The sequence below is a fragment of the Corella eumyota genome, chromosome 6 (genome assembly GCF_963082875.1).
Source record: "Corella eumyota chromosome 6, kaCorEumy4.1, whole genome shotgun sequence".
NCBI lineage: Eukaryota > Metazoa > Chordata > Ascidiacea > Phlebobranchia > Corellidae > Corella > Corella eumyota.
In genome coordinates this window covers 8,092,744-8,110,384 of record NC_137495.1, presented here as the reverse complement: position 1 = coordinate 8,110,384, position 17,641 = coordinate 8,092,744, and the positions used below count along the sequence as shown (strand labels likewise).

General features: G+C 28.9%; 2 protein-coding genes and 2 non-coding genes across 5 annotated transcripts; 1 reads left to right on the top strand and 3 right to left on the bottom strand.

Moving 5' to 3' along the window:
- Window positions 1-6,536: 6,536 nt before the first annotated feature.
- LOC145755550 (crooked neck-like protein 1) lies at window positions 6,537-15,376 on the top strand. Its single transcript, XM_082571788.1, has 15 exons — window positions 6,537-6,681; window positions 6,822-6,911; window positions 7,042-7,104; window positions 7,183-7,274; window positions 7,350-7,508; window positions 7,855-8,021; window positions 8,122-8,300; window positions 8,702-8,872; window positions 9,477-9,668; window positions 9,940-10,080; window positions 10,354-10,593; window positions 11,860-12,026; window positions 13,451-13,541; window positions 14,131-14,223; window positions 14,480-15,376. Exons 1-15 carry the CDS (start codon window positions 6,628-6,630, stop codon window positions 14,873-14,875), a joined length of 2,295 nt encoding a protein of 764 aa, XP_082427914.1. The 5' UTR covers window positions 6,537-6,627; the 3' UTR covers window positions 14,876-15,376.
- Trnastop-uca (transfer RNA opal suppressor (anticodon UCA)) lies at window positions 11,343-11,429 on the bottom strand. Its single transcript has one exon. It is a non-coding gene; the product is annotated as a tRNA-Sec (tRNA).
- On the bottom strand, window positions 13,740-13,827 carry Trnay-gua (transfer RNA tyrosine (anticodon GUA)). Its single transcript is given in 2 exon segments — window positions 13,740-13,775; window positions 13,791-13,827. It is a non-coding gene; the product is annotated as a tRNA-Tyr (tRNA).
- On the bottom strand, window positions 15,037-17,634 carry LOC145755551 (REST corepressor 1-like). Of its 2 annotated transcripts, none has more exons than XM_082571790.1 (12): window positions 17,454-17,634; window positions 17,092-17,148; window positions 16,896-16,976; window positions 16,678-16,809; window positions 16,532-16,614; window positions 16,347-16,471; window positions 16,125-16,237; window positions 15,947-16,053; window positions 15,645-15,759; window positions 15,424-15,539; window positions 15,313-15,351; window positions 15,037-15,235 (listed from the first exon to the last, which is right to left on the bottom strand). In XM_082571790.1, exons 1-12 carry the CDS (start codon window positions 17,551-17,553, stop codon window positions 15,218-15,220), a joined length of 1,086 nt encoding a protein of 361 aa, XP_082427916.1. In that variant the 5' UTR covers window positions 17,554-17,634; the 3' UTR covers window positions 15,037-15,217. The 2 variants fall into 2 exon arrangements, with proteins under 2 accessions (XP_082427916.1, XP_082427915.1); XM_082571789.1 differs by having other exon boundaries at window positions 15,645-15,777; window positions 17,454-17,631.
- Between the last annotated feature and the right edge of the window lie 7 nt (window positions 17,635-17,641).

Here is a 17,641-nt window from a genome sequence, read left to right as displayed (position 1 = left end):
ATGACTGGTGGCAGTTTACCATAACAATATAACAGGTATTAAAATAAACATACGCGCAAAAGCTTCTACATTTTCCTCGTCAAGTTCGGCTGTAAAATAAGTTATAAACACCTTAAATGCACAGATGTTTGATATAGAACAATAAATTTACAATAAAATTATTTTTACTAATTATAAATTATTTTTTTAAAAAAGTTAAATATTTAGTCCGTTGTAAAACTCAATATCTTAATAATGGTTTAACTTTTTTTTAAATTAAAATTTAAAGCACTTAACTACTAAAACACTTAGTTGCCCGCATATGTGTCAGTGAGTGTAAAAACATAAATTATATTTGACTAAACTCACCTCCAACAAATTCCACATATCCATCATCTGGTCTGGCTGCAAAATAATTTATATTTTAAAATAAAAATTAGCATGTTTTAGCAAGTTAACTGACAGGTTATATGTTGTAGTTATTATTAATTATTCGTAATCGCATGACACCTAAAAATTCCAAGTTCAACAAAATAAATTTTGGCAAACGAAACGCGCTTGTAATTAAGAATGTGCATAGGTAGGGTATAAAATAAAAATAATTAAACGCCTTAAATGCACTGCTTCTTGTTGTAATATAATTGTTGTAATATAAAATTTGCATATTTATTTTTTGTCTGGCAGTGACAGTTTATCATAACAAAATTACAAAAAGTTTAAAAATAGCCTTACCTGCAACAAAGTTTACGTAGGCAGGATTTGATTGATCTGCAAAATAGATTAAAAATATTTTTTTTTAATCACGGTCTGACTTAAAATATATATAAAAATAGTGATTTTCGATAAAGCATATTCTATTAACGGTCCGAATATTTAACAAAAAAGGCTCAAAATTTAACCAGTGCATATTATATATAATAATAGTTTAACATTTTTTAAAGATTAAAAGTTTAGAATACCAGTGCAGGTAAAAGTTTAGTTTAATCTTATAACATAAAATAATAAAAATAAACTTACGTGCAACGAATTCCACATATCCATCATCCGGTCTGTCTGCAATATTAAATACGTTTAGGATAAGAATTATTTTTAACACCCTGTACCCTTACTCGAGGTAAGCAGGTTAAATGACAGAAACGTTTACCTTGTTGTAGTCATTATTGTTTAATTGCGTGACACTGAGAAAATTGTGTGATTAAACCAAATAAAACACTAAAATTAACATGGAAACAGCAATGTGTTTAGGATAATATAAACAATTGAACGTTCTAAATGCACTGCTTTTTATTGAAGCACAATTACTTAACAGGCCAAAAAGTTTTACAAAATAAAGTTTAAAAATTGTTTTAAAATATTTTACAATTGTGTATTATAAAAAATATATAAACAATAAAACACAAGTTCATAAAAAAAACTCACGTGCAACAACTTCTACAATTTCAGAATTTGAATTGTCTGTGTAATAAATTACATTCTAATAAATATTTACATATAACACTTCAAATTCACTAATTTTTGGTAACAATGCTAAAAAGGTATATTATTAGTTTAACCATTTGAAAATAAAAAAGTATGGAATATCGGTCCAGTATATGCATTTAGTTTCTCGCAGGTTTCTTTTTTGAGCAAAAGTGTTACAAAAATACTTTTTATTATTAACTTACCTGCTACAAATTCCACATAAACACCATCTGGTTTGTCTGTATATAAATTCATGAAATTATTTATCAAATGTCAATTGCCAACCAAATGTTATAGAAATTTAGTATTAACACAAACGTTATACCAATAAAGTAATAACACTCTATATTCTATGTAAGCAAATTTAATGACAGATATGTCACCATGTTATAGGTATTATTGTTTTAATTATTTTGTATATGCATAACGCCTAGAAATTTTGTGGTTCACCGAAAACAACTTTAAGCTATGAACAATTACGGTTTAATAAAATAATATCAAGAAAATTTGAATAAACTTACGTGCAACAGCTTCTACATATTCATTATCTGGTTCGGCTAAAAAAAAGCCATTTAATAACAAACTTTTTTTAAAAAAAAGGATTTCTTAAACAATACAGGACATTATACTCACATGTGCCACTGATTCGTTTATAAATTTTATAAAGATTGGCAAGAAAAAAAAGGAGTAAAAGTGCACCAGCAGTAGCCAATGTTATTATGAACGGAAGGTTCTAAATAAAAAGCGTATCCCAGATAATATTAAATATTAAAGCCAACATTTAAAAATATCAACTTATTACTATGTATTTATAATTTAGTCTTAAACTTTGACTACTTAATAATATATAGCAACCTTAGGCTGTTGTTGTTGGGATGTGGGTAAGTCTGTTGTTGGTTTGGAATCTGTTTTTGTTGCCAAGATAGTTGTCGTCGTGGTAGTGGTTGTCATGAGTTTTGTTGTCATGAGACTTGTTATTTTGTTTGTTTTCAAAAGAGTTTTCTTAGCGGATCTCGTTGTTATGGGTTTTGTTGTCAAGGTAGTTGTTGTCATAGGATTTGGTGTTGTCATAGGTTTTGTTGTTGTCATAATGGGGGTACTTGTAGCTGTATAATAACAAAGGTTAATTATGTTTTAATTAGTTTCATATTTTTTATTGAATGTAAAAAATATACATTCGAAAGTCATAATAATTAAATAAAAACAACAAAAACATTACTTACATGTTGATAAATTTCGTTGGCAAATATAGCCAAATTTATCAAAACATGGATAATAATACCATTTTGTATTACCACCATATAAAAAAACACAATTCCCACTCCCTGTCGCGTTAGTGGGATCATTCCAGTTAGATTGGTTACTCATCAAAGTTGTGTTGTCACTCCACTTCCACTTAAAAGAGGATTCGATATTAGATGAATTTGTTCTTTTTAAGCCAATCCAGAATGGGGTACCAACTAAAAATAAAAAACAGGTTGAATCACTAAAGATTAAAGGAAATTTTTTAGTTCGAGTGTTATATTAAACAATACGAAGTTTTAAACACCTGAAAAATTTGTTGTTTGATATATGAAATTGCGGATTTCCAATGTCTTGAGAGTTGCCAACATTGAGTTCATTTTCGCACATTTTGTCACAGCTTTTGAATGGTTAACGTAAGTTAAACCAAAATAATATTCTACATACTCATATGGATTCCACTGTTGCCCATTAACAAAATTTAAAAACAACAAACTTAAAACTAACTTGTTCATCCTGTAACTAATCTTTTTTTCGTTTAAATAAAGTGATATAAAAAAATTATAGAGCCAATATGAATTAGTAATGTTTTAAACTTTTTCCTTGTAACGTAAATAGAAAATTTAAAAACACTCATTTTTTCGAACTGTTAAATAAAAAAACATATTTATGTTCATTGTGTTTTTATGATGCAAGAGATTCACAAGTTGACAAAATGTTGAACTCTTTATTTTTAAATATAAATACAATTATAAAAATTACAAGCAAGGCAATAAGTTTAAAAGTTCAGTAAACTGTCATGATTTCTTGAACTGTTGAAGACAAAAAACATTGATACGACATCATCATTGTTACGTTAATATTTAGAGAGTGGCACATGATAAAAATGACATAAAATTGTAAAGATTTAAAAGGTCACAAAAGTCAAAAGCCTAAACTATTAAAAAAACAATCTGCAATTTACAAAATGGAATCGTTGCAAAAATAGAATTTAATTAGAAACTAGATTGATTTGATAAATAAAATATTGTTTAAAATTAATTAATCATTTTTATTATAATTTCTTATAGATAAATAAATATATGCATAGATAATACTTTATCATAAATAATAAATAAATTAATAAATCGAAAATTAAGTTTTTACTTATTAAATTTAATTAGGAGACTTGTAATATCATATATATTAAATTAAATTTCGAATGTGTAATATCAATCTCTGATTTTTTTTAAACAAACAAGCTTTTAAATATAATAAATTAAACAGAAATTAATTTTTTATCAAGTTTTAAGTTATTGATATTAGAATAAATTTAACAAAATTTTGAATTCCTAAAATTGATGTTAGATTTTTAATAAATAAAAAAATATTTAAATAAAACAAACAAACAAAAATTATTTTTAAGTATGTTTTTAATCTACTCATATCATATTATACGTTAGACTAATTTTTTAATGCTTAATATTGATCTTTATTTTTTAATTAACAAACAAAAATTTATTTGCAATCCGTTTTTGAGTTATCAATATCATATTACACAACAGACCTAAATTTGAAAACCTAATAACAATCTTTAAATTTTAATAAACAAACACCTATTAAATGGTAATGAGCAATAATTAAAATTTAAAAATGGGAGGATTTAAACACAATCTAAAAGTAAACAACGTATTAAAATTTTAAATTTACAAGAACAAAAGTTATTTTAACTCAAAATTACGGCTAGAAAGAAGAAGAATAACCAGATTTATTTGATATTTAAAATATGGTTCAAAATTGTTTGATCATTTAAAAAAAAAATTTATCCATAAAATAAACGATATGAAACATAACCTAATTAAGAGCATTTAATAAATCAATAAAAAAATTATAAATTTTTAAACTAAACTAGGAATTCGCCTACTCCCCTTCTACTACGTGTCTTATAATTAAGCAACATTTAACATTAGACAAAAAATATATTTTAACTTTTTTTTACCCGATTTTTAACAATATGATCTTTGACAAAATGATAAACATTAACATACAATTTTATTACCTTTTATTAATGCTCAACTTTTAATAAATAAACCAGCAAATAAATACAAAAAAACAAACAAAAATTACCTTTTTAATTCGTTTTTGTGTTATTAATTTTTGAAATCTAAGATTTCGAACCATAATAAATATATTCACATACTAATATGTTTTAAAATCTAAGCTTTTGAACCATCATGATTATCTTAATTAAAATTCTTAAAACAATTTTGGAAAAAAAATATTAAAAAATAAATTTAAATAAAAAAATCTATGAATTTTTAAAATATTGTTTTGTAATTATTTACTTTTAAAATTTTTTAAAAGTCAGAGAAAAAGAGTTGTTTAATTTTTTTCTAATTTTTTAACGATTTTTTTTGTATAATTATTTTTTTTTTATTTTTAAAACTTGTTTACAATAAAAATATAAAACTATAAATTTAATTGTAAAACCTTAAATTTTAAAATTTGAACAATAGTTTAAAACAATATTTTGTTCGAAAACAATTTTTGTTTAAAATTTACTTTTAAAAATTCTACGCGTTAAACACACAAGTCCGTAACGGTTAAAAAACGCCAATGTCTAATATCTACTCGTAAAAATAATTGTGTTTTTAACACGTAGTCACTACACAGTAACGATTATTATCCAATGCCAATTTGTGTTTTTAAAGCATAGATAGAATTTTCACGTGGAACTATCGAAACAAATTTTGTTTTAAAAACTGTTTTCGTAACGAGTCAAATTTTCAAAGTTATAGTTTTATGTAAAAGTTTTCATATTTTTTTCGTCAACAAATTTTTAAATTTAAAAATATTAAACAAAAAAAAAAAAATATTAAACAAAAAATTTGTTTAAATTAAAAAAAGAATTTTACTTTTTTTTTACAAAGTAAATTTTCAAGAATATTAATGAAAATATTAATTTTTTTTTTAAATATTTTTAAGTGTTATTATATTAGAAAATTAATGAAACAAATAAATGTTTAAAAAAATTGTAAATATTGTTTTATAAAGATTAAACGGAATTTAACAATTTTTTTTTTAATTTTTTTTTAATTTGTTTTTATCATCAAAATTAAAAAGAATAAATTTTTAAAGTAATATTTTTTCTTAATATTCTTAAAATTTACTTTGTCAAAAAGGCAAAAATTAAATTAAAACAAATTTTTTTTTTAATTTTTAAAAAAATATTTTGTTAAAAGAAATTTAAAAAAAAAATTTTTTAATTGAAATAAAAAAAAAAAATAATAATAAAAAAATAAAATTAAGTATGAAAAACTAAAAATTTTAATTAAATTTAACAAAATAAATTTTTCAAAATTAAAAAAAAAATATTATTTAAAAAAATTTGTTTTAATTTAATTTTTACCTTTTTGACAAAGTAAATTTAGACAAAATTATAACACAGGTTTTTTGTTTTAAATATACAGTTATTTTTTCCGTTAGCTGGAAACTAAAAATAAACATAAAAATAATAATAAGAAAAGAAAAGTGGCGAGACATAATTCGGTTACAACGTTCTTTTTCGCACGGTGAAATAGGATTACAACTTAATTCACTTGACGAAAATATATTTTCGGATAGTATGGATTGATTGACTATTAGATGGATAGAAGGATCGAATGGGTCGGATGTGTTAATGGGTAATCTGAATAGGTGAGGGTTAGGGTAAGGGTTTAATTCATGAAAACTTTTTGTTTAATAAAATATCCGTCAAATATGCATTTGAATTATGTAATATCTATTTAATATATATTCGATTCAGTTAATAAAACTTGATCCATTAATCCGTTCGATCCGTTGATCCGTCAAATACATATTTTCGTCAGGTAGATTAAGTCCGATTCGTGAAATAGAGCTCCCGTATTTTTGTAATTAAGTTGTAAATATTTGTATTTTTGCATCGTCAAGTTTTAAAACTTAATCATGACAACAGAATATACGATGGGTGGAAAGGCTAAAATGCCGAAAATTGCAAAGGCGAGTTAAATTTTTTATTGTTAAATTATAAAATCCTTTATTTCTTAGTTTGTCTGTTTTTTCGTTTATTTAATTCTATCCACTCGTAAACTTGTAGTATAATATTCAATAGTGAAACTTGATAATAATATTTATTATAGGTGCAAAACAAAGCCCCAGCCCCAGTGCAAATTACAGCTGAACAACTTTTGAGAGAAGCCAAAGAACGACAACTGGAACTGGTGGCTCCGGTATAAAATTAAAAATATATTTTTTAAAACTAATTTGGTGGGCACATTTATTTTTAATTGGTTTGTGCTTAGATTTGTTGTATTAGTCTAAAAAGTTGGTTATTAAGTTAATTTTAACAAACATTTGTAGCCCCCTAAAAGAAAAATCACTGATCCACAAGAGCTTGAAGAATTTAAACTAAGAAAACGAAAAGTAAGTTCATTTTTCTTTTAATTTTTATAAATTTCATCATATTTTTTTTTAAATTTTAACTTCATTTTACTTGTATAGTGGTTCGAAGACAATTTAAGAAAAAATCGGGCTTTGATTGGAAATTGGTTAAAATATGCTGTGTTTGAAGATAATATGAAGGAGCTTCAGAGGTATTTTTGCGCACAGATTTATTTTAAGTTGAAATTTGTAGTTTAAAAAATAACCAATATTTCGTTATTGAATAGAGCTCGGTCTGTGTTTGAAAGAGCTATTGATGTGGCACATCGAAGTATTCCATTGTGGTTAAAATATGCAGAGGTAGAGATGAAAAACAGACAAGTAAATCATGCAAGAAATGTTTGGGATCGTGCGGTTACTATTCTACCAAGAGCTAACCAACTTTGGTAAGTTTAACAATTTAGTTTAACCAGCAGCATGGTGTATTGGTAAGAACACTTGACTTCACTACATTGGGTCCTGAGTTTAATTTCCATTGCTCTTGTTCTAAAACTTCCTTGAGTAAGGCAATATAAATGGTATAAACTTTTGCTGAGCCAACAGTTGATCAGCAGTTTAGGGGGGCAATTAGGATCTATAATATTGCAAACTGCTAAAGGCAACTCCAGACTTGGTTGGGATATTTGTTGTTACTCTGTTTATTTCGTAAAGTTGACCTTACCAGATTGTCAACTTTGTTTATTAATAAAAAATTTTAACAGCTTATGTTGAGCACTTTTTTAATACACCAAGGTACAAGTATGTTTACATGGAAGAAATGTTGGGGAACGTGGCAGGATGTAGACAAGTGTTTGAAAGGTGGATGGAATGGGAACCGGAGGAGCAAGCTTGGCATTCTTACATCAACTTTGAACTCCGATATAAGGAAATCGAACGGGCAAGAGAAATCCACGAAAAATATATCCTTTTTAAAAAATTATTAAAGTTTATTTGCGAAATTTTATAATCAAATAATAAGTTTTCTGTAAAACCGTTTATTTTCTTGACTGTTATGTTTACTTGTGTATATCCATCCTGATGTAAAGAACTGGAACAAGTTTGCTCGCTTTGAGGAGAAGTTTGGTTACATCTTGCAAGCTCGACAGGTTTGGGAGCGGGCTGTTGAATTTTATGGAGAAGATCACTTGGATGCCCAACTTTTTACTGGATTTGCAAAATTTGAAGAAAGGCAAAAGGAGGTTGTTACACTGGTTATCTAAATATGAGTTTTAAAAAAATAATTTAAATAGATACCTTATTGTTAAAATAATTTAAATTTTTTTTAAATGCCTATTTGTGCTTTTTATAAATCGCCAAGAAAGTGTAATCAAACCACTTTATTGCTAGTCAGCTAAAGGTTTGAAGCCGGTACCCTAGACCACTGAAGATCATTTAGGCATTTAATTCTACCTTAACCTTTTTCTATAACCCACCCACTTAATAAAATCATGCTATTTGTGGTGTTTAATTACCCACAATTCATTGAAATCATTTTTCAGTTTGTAATTACTGGAACTGGTAAAAAAACAGGTTTTTACACCAAATAAATTTCATATTTTTACATTTTAGAATTTTAAATAATTTTTCTTTATTTTTACAGTATGAAAGAGCACGGGTAATCTACAAATATGCCATCGAAAGAATCGATAAGAAATTGGCTGAAGATTTGTTTAAATCTTACACCATCTTTGAGAAAAAATTCGGAAATCGCTCAGGCATTGAAAATGTGATTGTTAGCAAAAGAAAATTTCAGTATGAGGAAGAAGTCAAGGTATTTATAATTGAACACTAGGATTTTTTTCAATCAACCTGCACCGTGGTGTAAAACACTTGGCTTCACTACATGAGGTTTTTGGTTTGATCCCACTGGTTTTTTTTTCTGATGTCCTTAAGTAATGCACTATCAACGGTATGAACCTCTGCTCACTGCTAAACCGATATCTAATCGGCAACTTAATTAATGAGCAAACATAATCTATAATATCTCAAACTGCCAAAGGCAACTAGAGATTGGGCCGGTGTAACTGATGTTACTTTATAGGTCATGAAGTCGACCTTCCCACATGCAGGATAAATAAAAAATAAATAATATTTTGTGTAGTAAATTATTAACTAAATAATGTAACTGTTTACTAAACAGTGTTAAAATACCTTAACGACAAAATTAGAAAAAAAAACTAGTTAGACTGCTGTGCCTTTTTCGTGCCTTTTTCGTGCCTTTTTCTTTAGTTTAAAAGTCTGCCTTATGTAAACTTATCAAGTTTATTATATTGTAAATTGTGTTTGTGTAAATATGTTAAAACAATAATATGGCTGTTGTGTTTATTCATTTAACTTATATAAAAAAAGTTACATGTTTTTATATTTATACTTAGGTTAATCCACACAACTACGATGCTTGGTTCGATTATTTGAGATTATCAGAATCTGAAGGGGATGTGGATTCCACCAGGGAAGTCTACGAGAGAGCAATCTCCAACGTTCCTCTTACTGCAGAGAAGCGCTACTGGAGGCGCTACATTTATTTGTGGATAAACTATGCCATCTACGAAGAACTAGAAACGAAAGTAAATACTTACAAATAACTTTTTTATGCAACCTGACAATATGATCGATTGTAATTTATATAATTACAAATTGAAAATTTCTTTTTCAATATTTATTTATTCTCAATGTGAGAGGGTCAACTTCACAAACTAAACATTGAGTAACATCAGTTACCCCAACCCTGTTTTGAGTTGCCTTTGGTAGTTTGGGATATGATAAATTATAATTGCCCAAAAAATAAAATGCTGGTAAGCCTGTGATGCTTTGAACTAACCAATAATCTTGCTTTAGGATATGGATAGAGCAAGAGAAGTGTACAAGGCATGCTTGGATGTTATTCCGCACAAGAAATTTACATTTGCGAAAGTTTGGATAATGTTTGCCCATTTTGAAGTGAGGCAAAGAGATGTAGCACAGGCCAGAAAAATACTGGTACCACATTGTTTCTTAATGTTGCAAAAATTACCTATTGAAGTAATGGCATTTTTATTTATTCTATATTAGGTATTAGATAGTCAGAACACTTGACTTTACCACATAAGGTCCTGGGTTTGATCCCCACTGCTTACATGTTTCAGTGCCTTGTGTAAGGCGACGTTTCCATATCGAGGATAAATAAAAAAATTAATAAGCAAAAATATGTATTTTAGATCGTCTAACATATCTATTAAAATTTTTAAGAATTCTAATAAAAGTTTTATTTAGGGTGTTTCCATTGGAAAATGCCCAAAAGACAAGCTTTTTAGAAACTACATCGAAATGGAACTGCAGCTTCGTGAGTTTGAGCGATGTCGAATTTTGTACGAGCGTTTCCTCGAGTATGGCCCCGACAACTGCACCACCTGGTGTCGGTTTGCGGAGTTGGAAACACTGTTGGGTGACAGTGATCGGGCAAGGGGAATTTACGAGATTGCTGTTGCACAACCAAGGCTTGACATGCCAGAGGTGAATATTTTTGATAGTTTTTTTTGAAAATATATTTGGGCTCAGTGGACATGATATTCATACATACATATATATATATATATAAATCATGTACAATTTTAGGCGTACATGTCCAACTTAAGACGTACAAAATAAGTAAACTGCAATTTAAGCCAACAGCGCGGTGCAGTGGTAAGAACACTTGCTACACCACATTGAGGTCGTGGGTTCAATCCCCACTGCTCTCATGCTGTAGCGCCCTTAAGTAAGGCATTATAAACGGTATACACTCTTGCTGAGCCAGCACTTAATCAGCAGCATAATTACCGGGCAATAAAATCCATACTATATCCCAAAGTGCTAAAGGCAACTCGAGACTGGGTCGGAGTAACTGATGTTACTCTATGTTTATGTCGTGCATTCGACCTTCCCATATCGAGGATAAATATATACCCAAAAAAAAAATTTTGTGGTGCCTAGATAAATTTTTAATTAATAGACTAAAAGTTATGTTGATCTTATGAAACCAATAGGCAAGGGAAAATTAAGTTCTATTTATTTATGAGTTCCAATTCAAGTTTGTTTAAGTTCTTTCAAATGTTATCACTTTTTCTTCTAAAAAGTATTGCTTGATGTTTGTAATATTTTTCCTATAAACCCCGGAATAATCCACATCCTCATATCAGGTTACATTATTTTAATAAAAAAAAAAAAAAAAATAATTGCGCTGTTCCAAATTTTTTAAACATTTTTTTGATCTTAAATAAAATCGCCCAGAAGGTGGAATCGAACCACTCTGACGCTAGTCAGCTACAGGTTTGAAGCCTGCACCCCAGACCACTGAAGATCATCTAGGCACTAAACTCTACCTAAACCTTTTGTTATAACCCACCCGCATACTAAAACCATGCCATTTGTGGTGTGCACTACAATTGTTTGAACAACATGCATTTAAAATAGTGTAAATATTGATTACACATAGAAAGTGGGGGTTATATTGATTTTCTAAATAAATTTAAATCTTGGTTGGACTTAGCTATATTGCTGTGTCATAGTGATGTTTACAAACTTGTATTATAATTTAAAAGGCTTTCCGATTTTACAAGGGCAGTGATAATAAATTCGTAGTTTTAAATTAATTTACACTTTAAAAATAAAAATCAGCACATGCAAATGTCGAGAAAATATATTATACACAATACATAACTTTAAGGAAAATCCGAATGCACATTTCAAAGCTTGAACTTTGTTTATTTGTTACTCTAACAACTTTAATCTAAATTCCAGGTGTTATGGAAATCTTACATCGACTTCGAATTAGAACAAGTCGAGCGAGAAAACGCAAGAAAGTTGTATCAGAGGCTCCTAGAACGAACGCAGCACCTTAAGGTGTGGTTAAGTTACGCTGCTTTTGAGGTTATAGAAGCCGACGACGAAGCAATTAACAAATCAAGGTAGTATACAAATTTGGACATTAGTGTTTAGATGTTTAAATGGGGACGTTAAGGCAGGTCATCGGTACCATAGAGCCATAAATGTACAAAGTTCAACCTACCTAATAAAGTTTATCTTTGGAATAATAAAAAAATGGCAAATAATATATATAAATAAAATTAAATTTACGATTTTTATAATTTGGATTTGATATAAATATGTTAGGTACTTTATTTTTTGGTGAAATTATTTACGAAGTGAATTTATTATTGAATTTACCTAATTACGTCATGTATAATTTATTTAAAAAAAATCCGATTCCGTTGTTGAAATAACTTACTAAAAACAAAGAAAATTCAAATTTGTTAAACCACTTTTACTTTACGATCCTCGCAAATTCTTACCCTTATTTGATTGCCCTTGATTATCTTTCTGGTACTTTGCGGTCCAACTTTTTGTCGAAGATCGTAAAATACAAGTAATCTAATTTATTAAATAAAATATAAAAATAAAGCTTTAAACACACAGTAAAGAAAGTACCGAATCTATTAAACCTGATAGCAACTTAACTCGTACATCGCTCCAACATAATACTAATCCAACCCGCGAGAGTGTATTTTATTAAAAGAAACAAACAAAGTAGAAGGTATAATTGAACTAGTTTTGCGGATGAGTTATCATTAAAATGATTTGACATAAACTGTCAAGGTTTGGCACCAAATCATTAATTCGGGAATCGTAATTAACGAAGTTAAATTTTGCGTTAAAATTTGTGTTAACCTATGTTAAATAGTTCTTTCGTTAATACAAGTTTGTTAAATGATTTTTTTTACAAGTAATTCTTGCTATGATATTTAGGTTTAATATCGCCGTTTATCGGGTTTAAACGTTGTAATTTTTCAAACAGTGCATGTGAATGTCATCTGGCCATCACGCGAACTTTAAAAACTTCGTTTAGCCAACGTTTGTTTAGTTAAAGTATATATAAACAATTATTAGTAAAAAGGTGTTGTTTATTTGTTTGTTTCAATTAAATATTAACGTTAACGGTTATTAATAATAATTTACTTATCCTGGATGTGGAAAGGTCAACTTCACGACCCAACTATGATGTAACAATCATAATCCCGACCCGGCCTTGAACCATCGCTTTTGGTAGTTTGTGATATTGTAGATTATAATTTCCAAAAAATTAATAGTGTCAGCTCAGCAGGAGTTCATATCGACTATATTGCCTTACTATAGGGCGCTACAGCATAAGAGCCGTGGAGATCGAACCTAGGACCTCATGTAATAAAGCAAAGTGTTCTAAGCACTACACTACGCTGCCGGTCATTGTACTGAATTATCATTTACCGAAGTGACGTTTCCGGTTAACTTTGTCCACCTATGCAAACTATCGAATTTTTTACGACAACTGCAAATTTACATTTTATTTAAACAGGCAAGTTTACAAGGAGGCCAACCAGACTTTGAAACACGCGGACGTGAAAGAAGAAAGAATGATGTTACTTGAAGCGTGGAAAACCTTCGAGGTAAAAATGTTTTTGCGTTTTTTATATCAGATGTTTTTTAAATTAAACATTGTTTTGTTAAAAAAAATAAAAAATTTACCTTTGACTGGATTCGAACTACGCGTCTACTGGCTAATATATTGGCAGTGCTGTGTTTAAAATATTCTAAAAATTGTTTTTGTAAAAAAATCAAATTTTTAACGCGAAATTAAAAAAATGTCCTTCGAACCGGATTCGAACCAGTGACCTATGGATTTCTATTGTATACAACTACAGTCCACCGCTCTACCAACTGAGCTATCGAAGGAGTTGGCAAAGGGTGCCTAAGTGCGCGGTATAGACGCGAGCGAACGTGACGCTTTGTTTGCCTATAAAGCGCGTGCTTGTAATGCGGTACATATGCGTTATTTGATAAGTGTTTATAATGATAAAAATTTACTAATACTTTTATTATTAAAATGTTAGAAATTTACAAATTAATAAATTGTTAAAAAATTTAAGGGCGTTGCTAAAATTTACAAAAAAACTAAATTACCTGATATAATTACAAATTTAATTCTTACGTTATGCTGAAATAAATCTTATCAACTGACGTCATTTTTTTGTTTAGTTTGCACACGGCACTACCGAAACCCAAGCGACAATAAATCGTTTAATGCCAAAGCGAGTCAAGAAGAGAAGAAAAGTAACCACAGAAGGCGGGGTGCGTACCTTATTATTGGTTGAAACTACTATATAGTTTTTATTAACAATAACTAATGTAAAAAAGCCAAAAGGCATAGTAATAACGCTTTAAAATAGTTGGTATGGGAATTTAAGGCGGGTATCATCTACTTTAATAGTCCTGCTTTTAAAAACCAATTCATCAATTAAAGTATTAGGCCTACAAAGAAAATGGAACTAAAGGTGTGAATGATATAGAATTTTAAGAAATATTTAAAACAATTTTGTTGGTGTAGATTGAAGCTGGATGGGAGGAATATTACGACTACATCTTTCCAGAAGAGGAAGACTCTCAACCTAACCTCAAACTCCTTGCCATGGCAAAGATGTGGAAGGCAAATAAGGAAGTGGAGCAGGATTCAGGTGATGAAAGCTCTTCTTCAGGAGAAAGCGATGATGATGAAGAAGTTGTGCAGTTTCCACAACCTCCTCCGAAAGATGATGATGATTCCTCTTCTTCCCCTGTAGAAAAATCTCCAGAACCTCTTGGGGAAGATTCTACAAAGATAACAAGTTCTGACATTCCGGGAACATCCAAGGAATCCTATGGTGTTGATGAACCTGAAAATTCTAAAGATGTTGGAAGAGAAAAATCAAATTCCAACTCTTCTTCCCCATCAGATGGCTATTAGATCTTTAAAGAAAAGGGATTTGTTTACCAATGGTTATGCCTAGTTTTTTTGATGATAAAAACAGGTCCTTAAAAGTTTTCTAATTTTTTCTAAAATTTATTCCAATTGTGCTACTGTTATTTGATTCAAAACCTTAACAAAGCTGCCAAATGTACTTTTATTTCTAATTTGCTTGTTTATTATATACATAATACACAAAACACAATACAATAAACGGATAAATGTTTAGTTGTCAAAAAAAATAATTTACAAGAATTCTAGAGTGAAAAACAAGTGGGTTCTGATAGTTTTAAACTTAAAAGATATAGAAACAAATTATGATTTGTTTTTGTCGGCGCTATATCATGATGGCTGTTCGACCTAGTTAATAATAAACAGTAAAATAATTATTATTAATTTTTCGATTTATTTTTAAATAAATTCAGGGTTGAACTTACAATTTTTATGGTGGTATTATCTTCATGTTCTTGCACAATCTAAATATTAAAAAGGATGCTTAACTGGTACCTAACATTTTGTTATATTAAAAACATAAATATTTACTGTACCTGATCAAGGTTGTATTGGTCATTACATTTTGTGAAGAATTCTTTGACATTTTCAATTGTTTTTGTCTCCACAATATCGACAATTGCCTCGTAATCTTTGCCATACTTTTTTACAGCTGCAAAGCAAGTAAATTTATTTGAAGTTCGATTTTGGAGTAAAAATATAAAAGTACATCAAGGCCAAATATTTTGTGCAAATTAAAAAAAAATGTTAAAAAAACCTTGCACAGCAATGCCTAATTCTTTTTCGGTCCAATCTTGAGTAGTTTCTACTTGAGTTGGTCTGCTTAAAGGTTGTTTGATCGAGTTTAGATTGCTGATGAGCTGTCCACATTCCTGCTTTTCAAATTGCACCTAAGTTAAACAATCTCACATAAGCTTTCATGCAATAAATAAATTTACAGTGTTATATACAGAAATTACAGTTGCTTTGACACTCAAACAAATAACAATTTAAAAAAAATCATTTGTAAACAACTTTAGTGTAGTCACAAAAGATTGAATTGGAAGCTTTTGAAGTTACCTGTCGTTTCACAGTCACCAAAGCCTCGTCCATGTCATTAAGAAAAGCTTCAGGCCCCTTTTGATGTTCGGATAGAGCATTTATATCTTTTACAGACAGATGAATTTCTATAATCAAAAAATAGTTTTTTTAGGTATATATATAATTTATTTAATCATATATTTTTTTTAAGTAATACCCTTTGGAAGTTTGTGCTTCATTTCAATTTGATCATCTGTGATCCTCATCTTTGCTGGAGGAACCTTTTGATCATCTTCCTCCTCATGATTTTCTTCAGGTTGCGAATTATCACTGCACAAATAGTTTTAGTAAAATTTGCCACAAAAGAATAAAAAAATTTTTATCAATGCATATTTTTAGGTAACATCCATAACTAAAAAAAGGAAAATTTTATAGCTACCTGTCATTCTCCGTTTTTTCATGTCTTCTTTTTGAGGCTTGTTTGTCCATAAATGAACTTTTTATTCTGGATTTTTTCCATGTGTAGTAATGCTTAACAAGCTGTGGAATCTCCTTATCTGGAACCTGAGCAAATATTTGATACAACATTATTTTGTTAATTAATTACATTCCATAAAAAATTACCAGTTGCTGAATTTTCCGGAAATTTTTTCCATGAAAGTTGTAGGCTTGCTCAAATAAAACTTTGTCCTCTATGGACCAATCATCTACAAAAACAGTTCATTAATGTATTTTAAGGTCTAGTTGTTTTGTACCAAGTTATCATATACCTGGCATAGGTGTAAAGTTTTGCATATCACTCAATGATTTATTGATATCATGTTTATGCCAAAAAAGCATTCCGAGGGCCTGTTCCAAGTTGTATTGATGTTTTTCCTTTGCAACATTGCAGTATGACTCCACTAAAGTATTAAAAAACATTTTTTACGGCATAAAATAAAAATACAGTCAAAGGAACTGAACATGATTTAAGAAAACTGAAATTTACATTTTGCCTCTGGTAAATTGTCATTTGGTGACCAAATCAACATTCCCTCTTTGGAATGAATTTGTTTTGGGGCACTTGCATCTAAAAATAAATAGAATTTTTAAAAAAATTTTAGAGGTAAAAAAGAATGGCATTTTTACTACACTTTTTTTTAATATTGTTAATAAAAATTAAGAAAATTAGGTTTTACTTCTACCTTGAGGCCAAACCGGAACTCTTGCTTGGTACATTTCACCAACTCTCATTCGAACAACTAAACACAAATAAAATAAAATTTTATCTACAATGCAAACTAAAAATAATACCAAACTACACATTTATACAAAAATAAAACAAGAAAAGGGTCATCTTAAAATTGTATAAAGCACCCAACATTATTTAGTTAAATTGACATTAATGGTATGGGTTTAGGTGTGCAAATAATGTATAAAATCTTTTGGAAGACTTTAAACCATATTTTTTTAAATGTATTTATTTTAAAATGGAGTAAATCATGAACTAATTAAAAGAAATACAAAAAATGATCGAAACTACGGGTGCCGACCGGGTTTTACTTACGCGGTTCGTTCTCGGTGCTGCTGTCGCTTGCATGGCCGTCTGTTCCGTTCATTTTCTTTGGCCACATCAATGGCCCATTATTACTTTTCACAAGAGCCATGTTATAAACTATATACCAACACCAAAGTACATAAAAGCACCTGTATATCTTAACAAATAGAAAAAGAGACAACAGAATTTTAGACGTA

Bases quoted from the DNA above. Each gene is read 5' to 3' on its own strand.
- LOC145755550 (XM_082571788.1), top strand. From the start codon at position 6,628: ATGACAACAGAATATACGATGGGTGGAAAGGCTAAAATGCCGAAAATT. The intron at 7,275-7,349 runs GTATTTTTGCGC...GTTATTGAATAG, and splicing joins AATATGAAGGAGCTTCAGAG to AGCTCGGTCTGTGTTTGAAA. The intron at 10,081-10,353 runs GTACCACATTGT...AGTTTTATTTAG, and splicing joins CACAGGCCAGAAAAATACTG to GGTGTTTCCATTGGAAAATG.
- LOC145755551 (XM_082571789.1), bottom strand. From the start codon at position 17,553: ATGGCTCTTGTGAAAAGTAATAATGGGCCATTGATGTGGCCAAAGAAA. The intron at 16,615-16,677 runs GTATATGATAAC...CTGTTTTTGTAG, and splicing joins AAACTTTACACCTATGCCAG to ATGATTGGTCCATAGAGGAC. The intron at 15,778-15,946 runs GTAACTTCAAAA...TGTTTAACTTAG, and splicing joins TGGTGACTGTGAAACGACAG to GTGCAATTTGAAAAGCAGGA.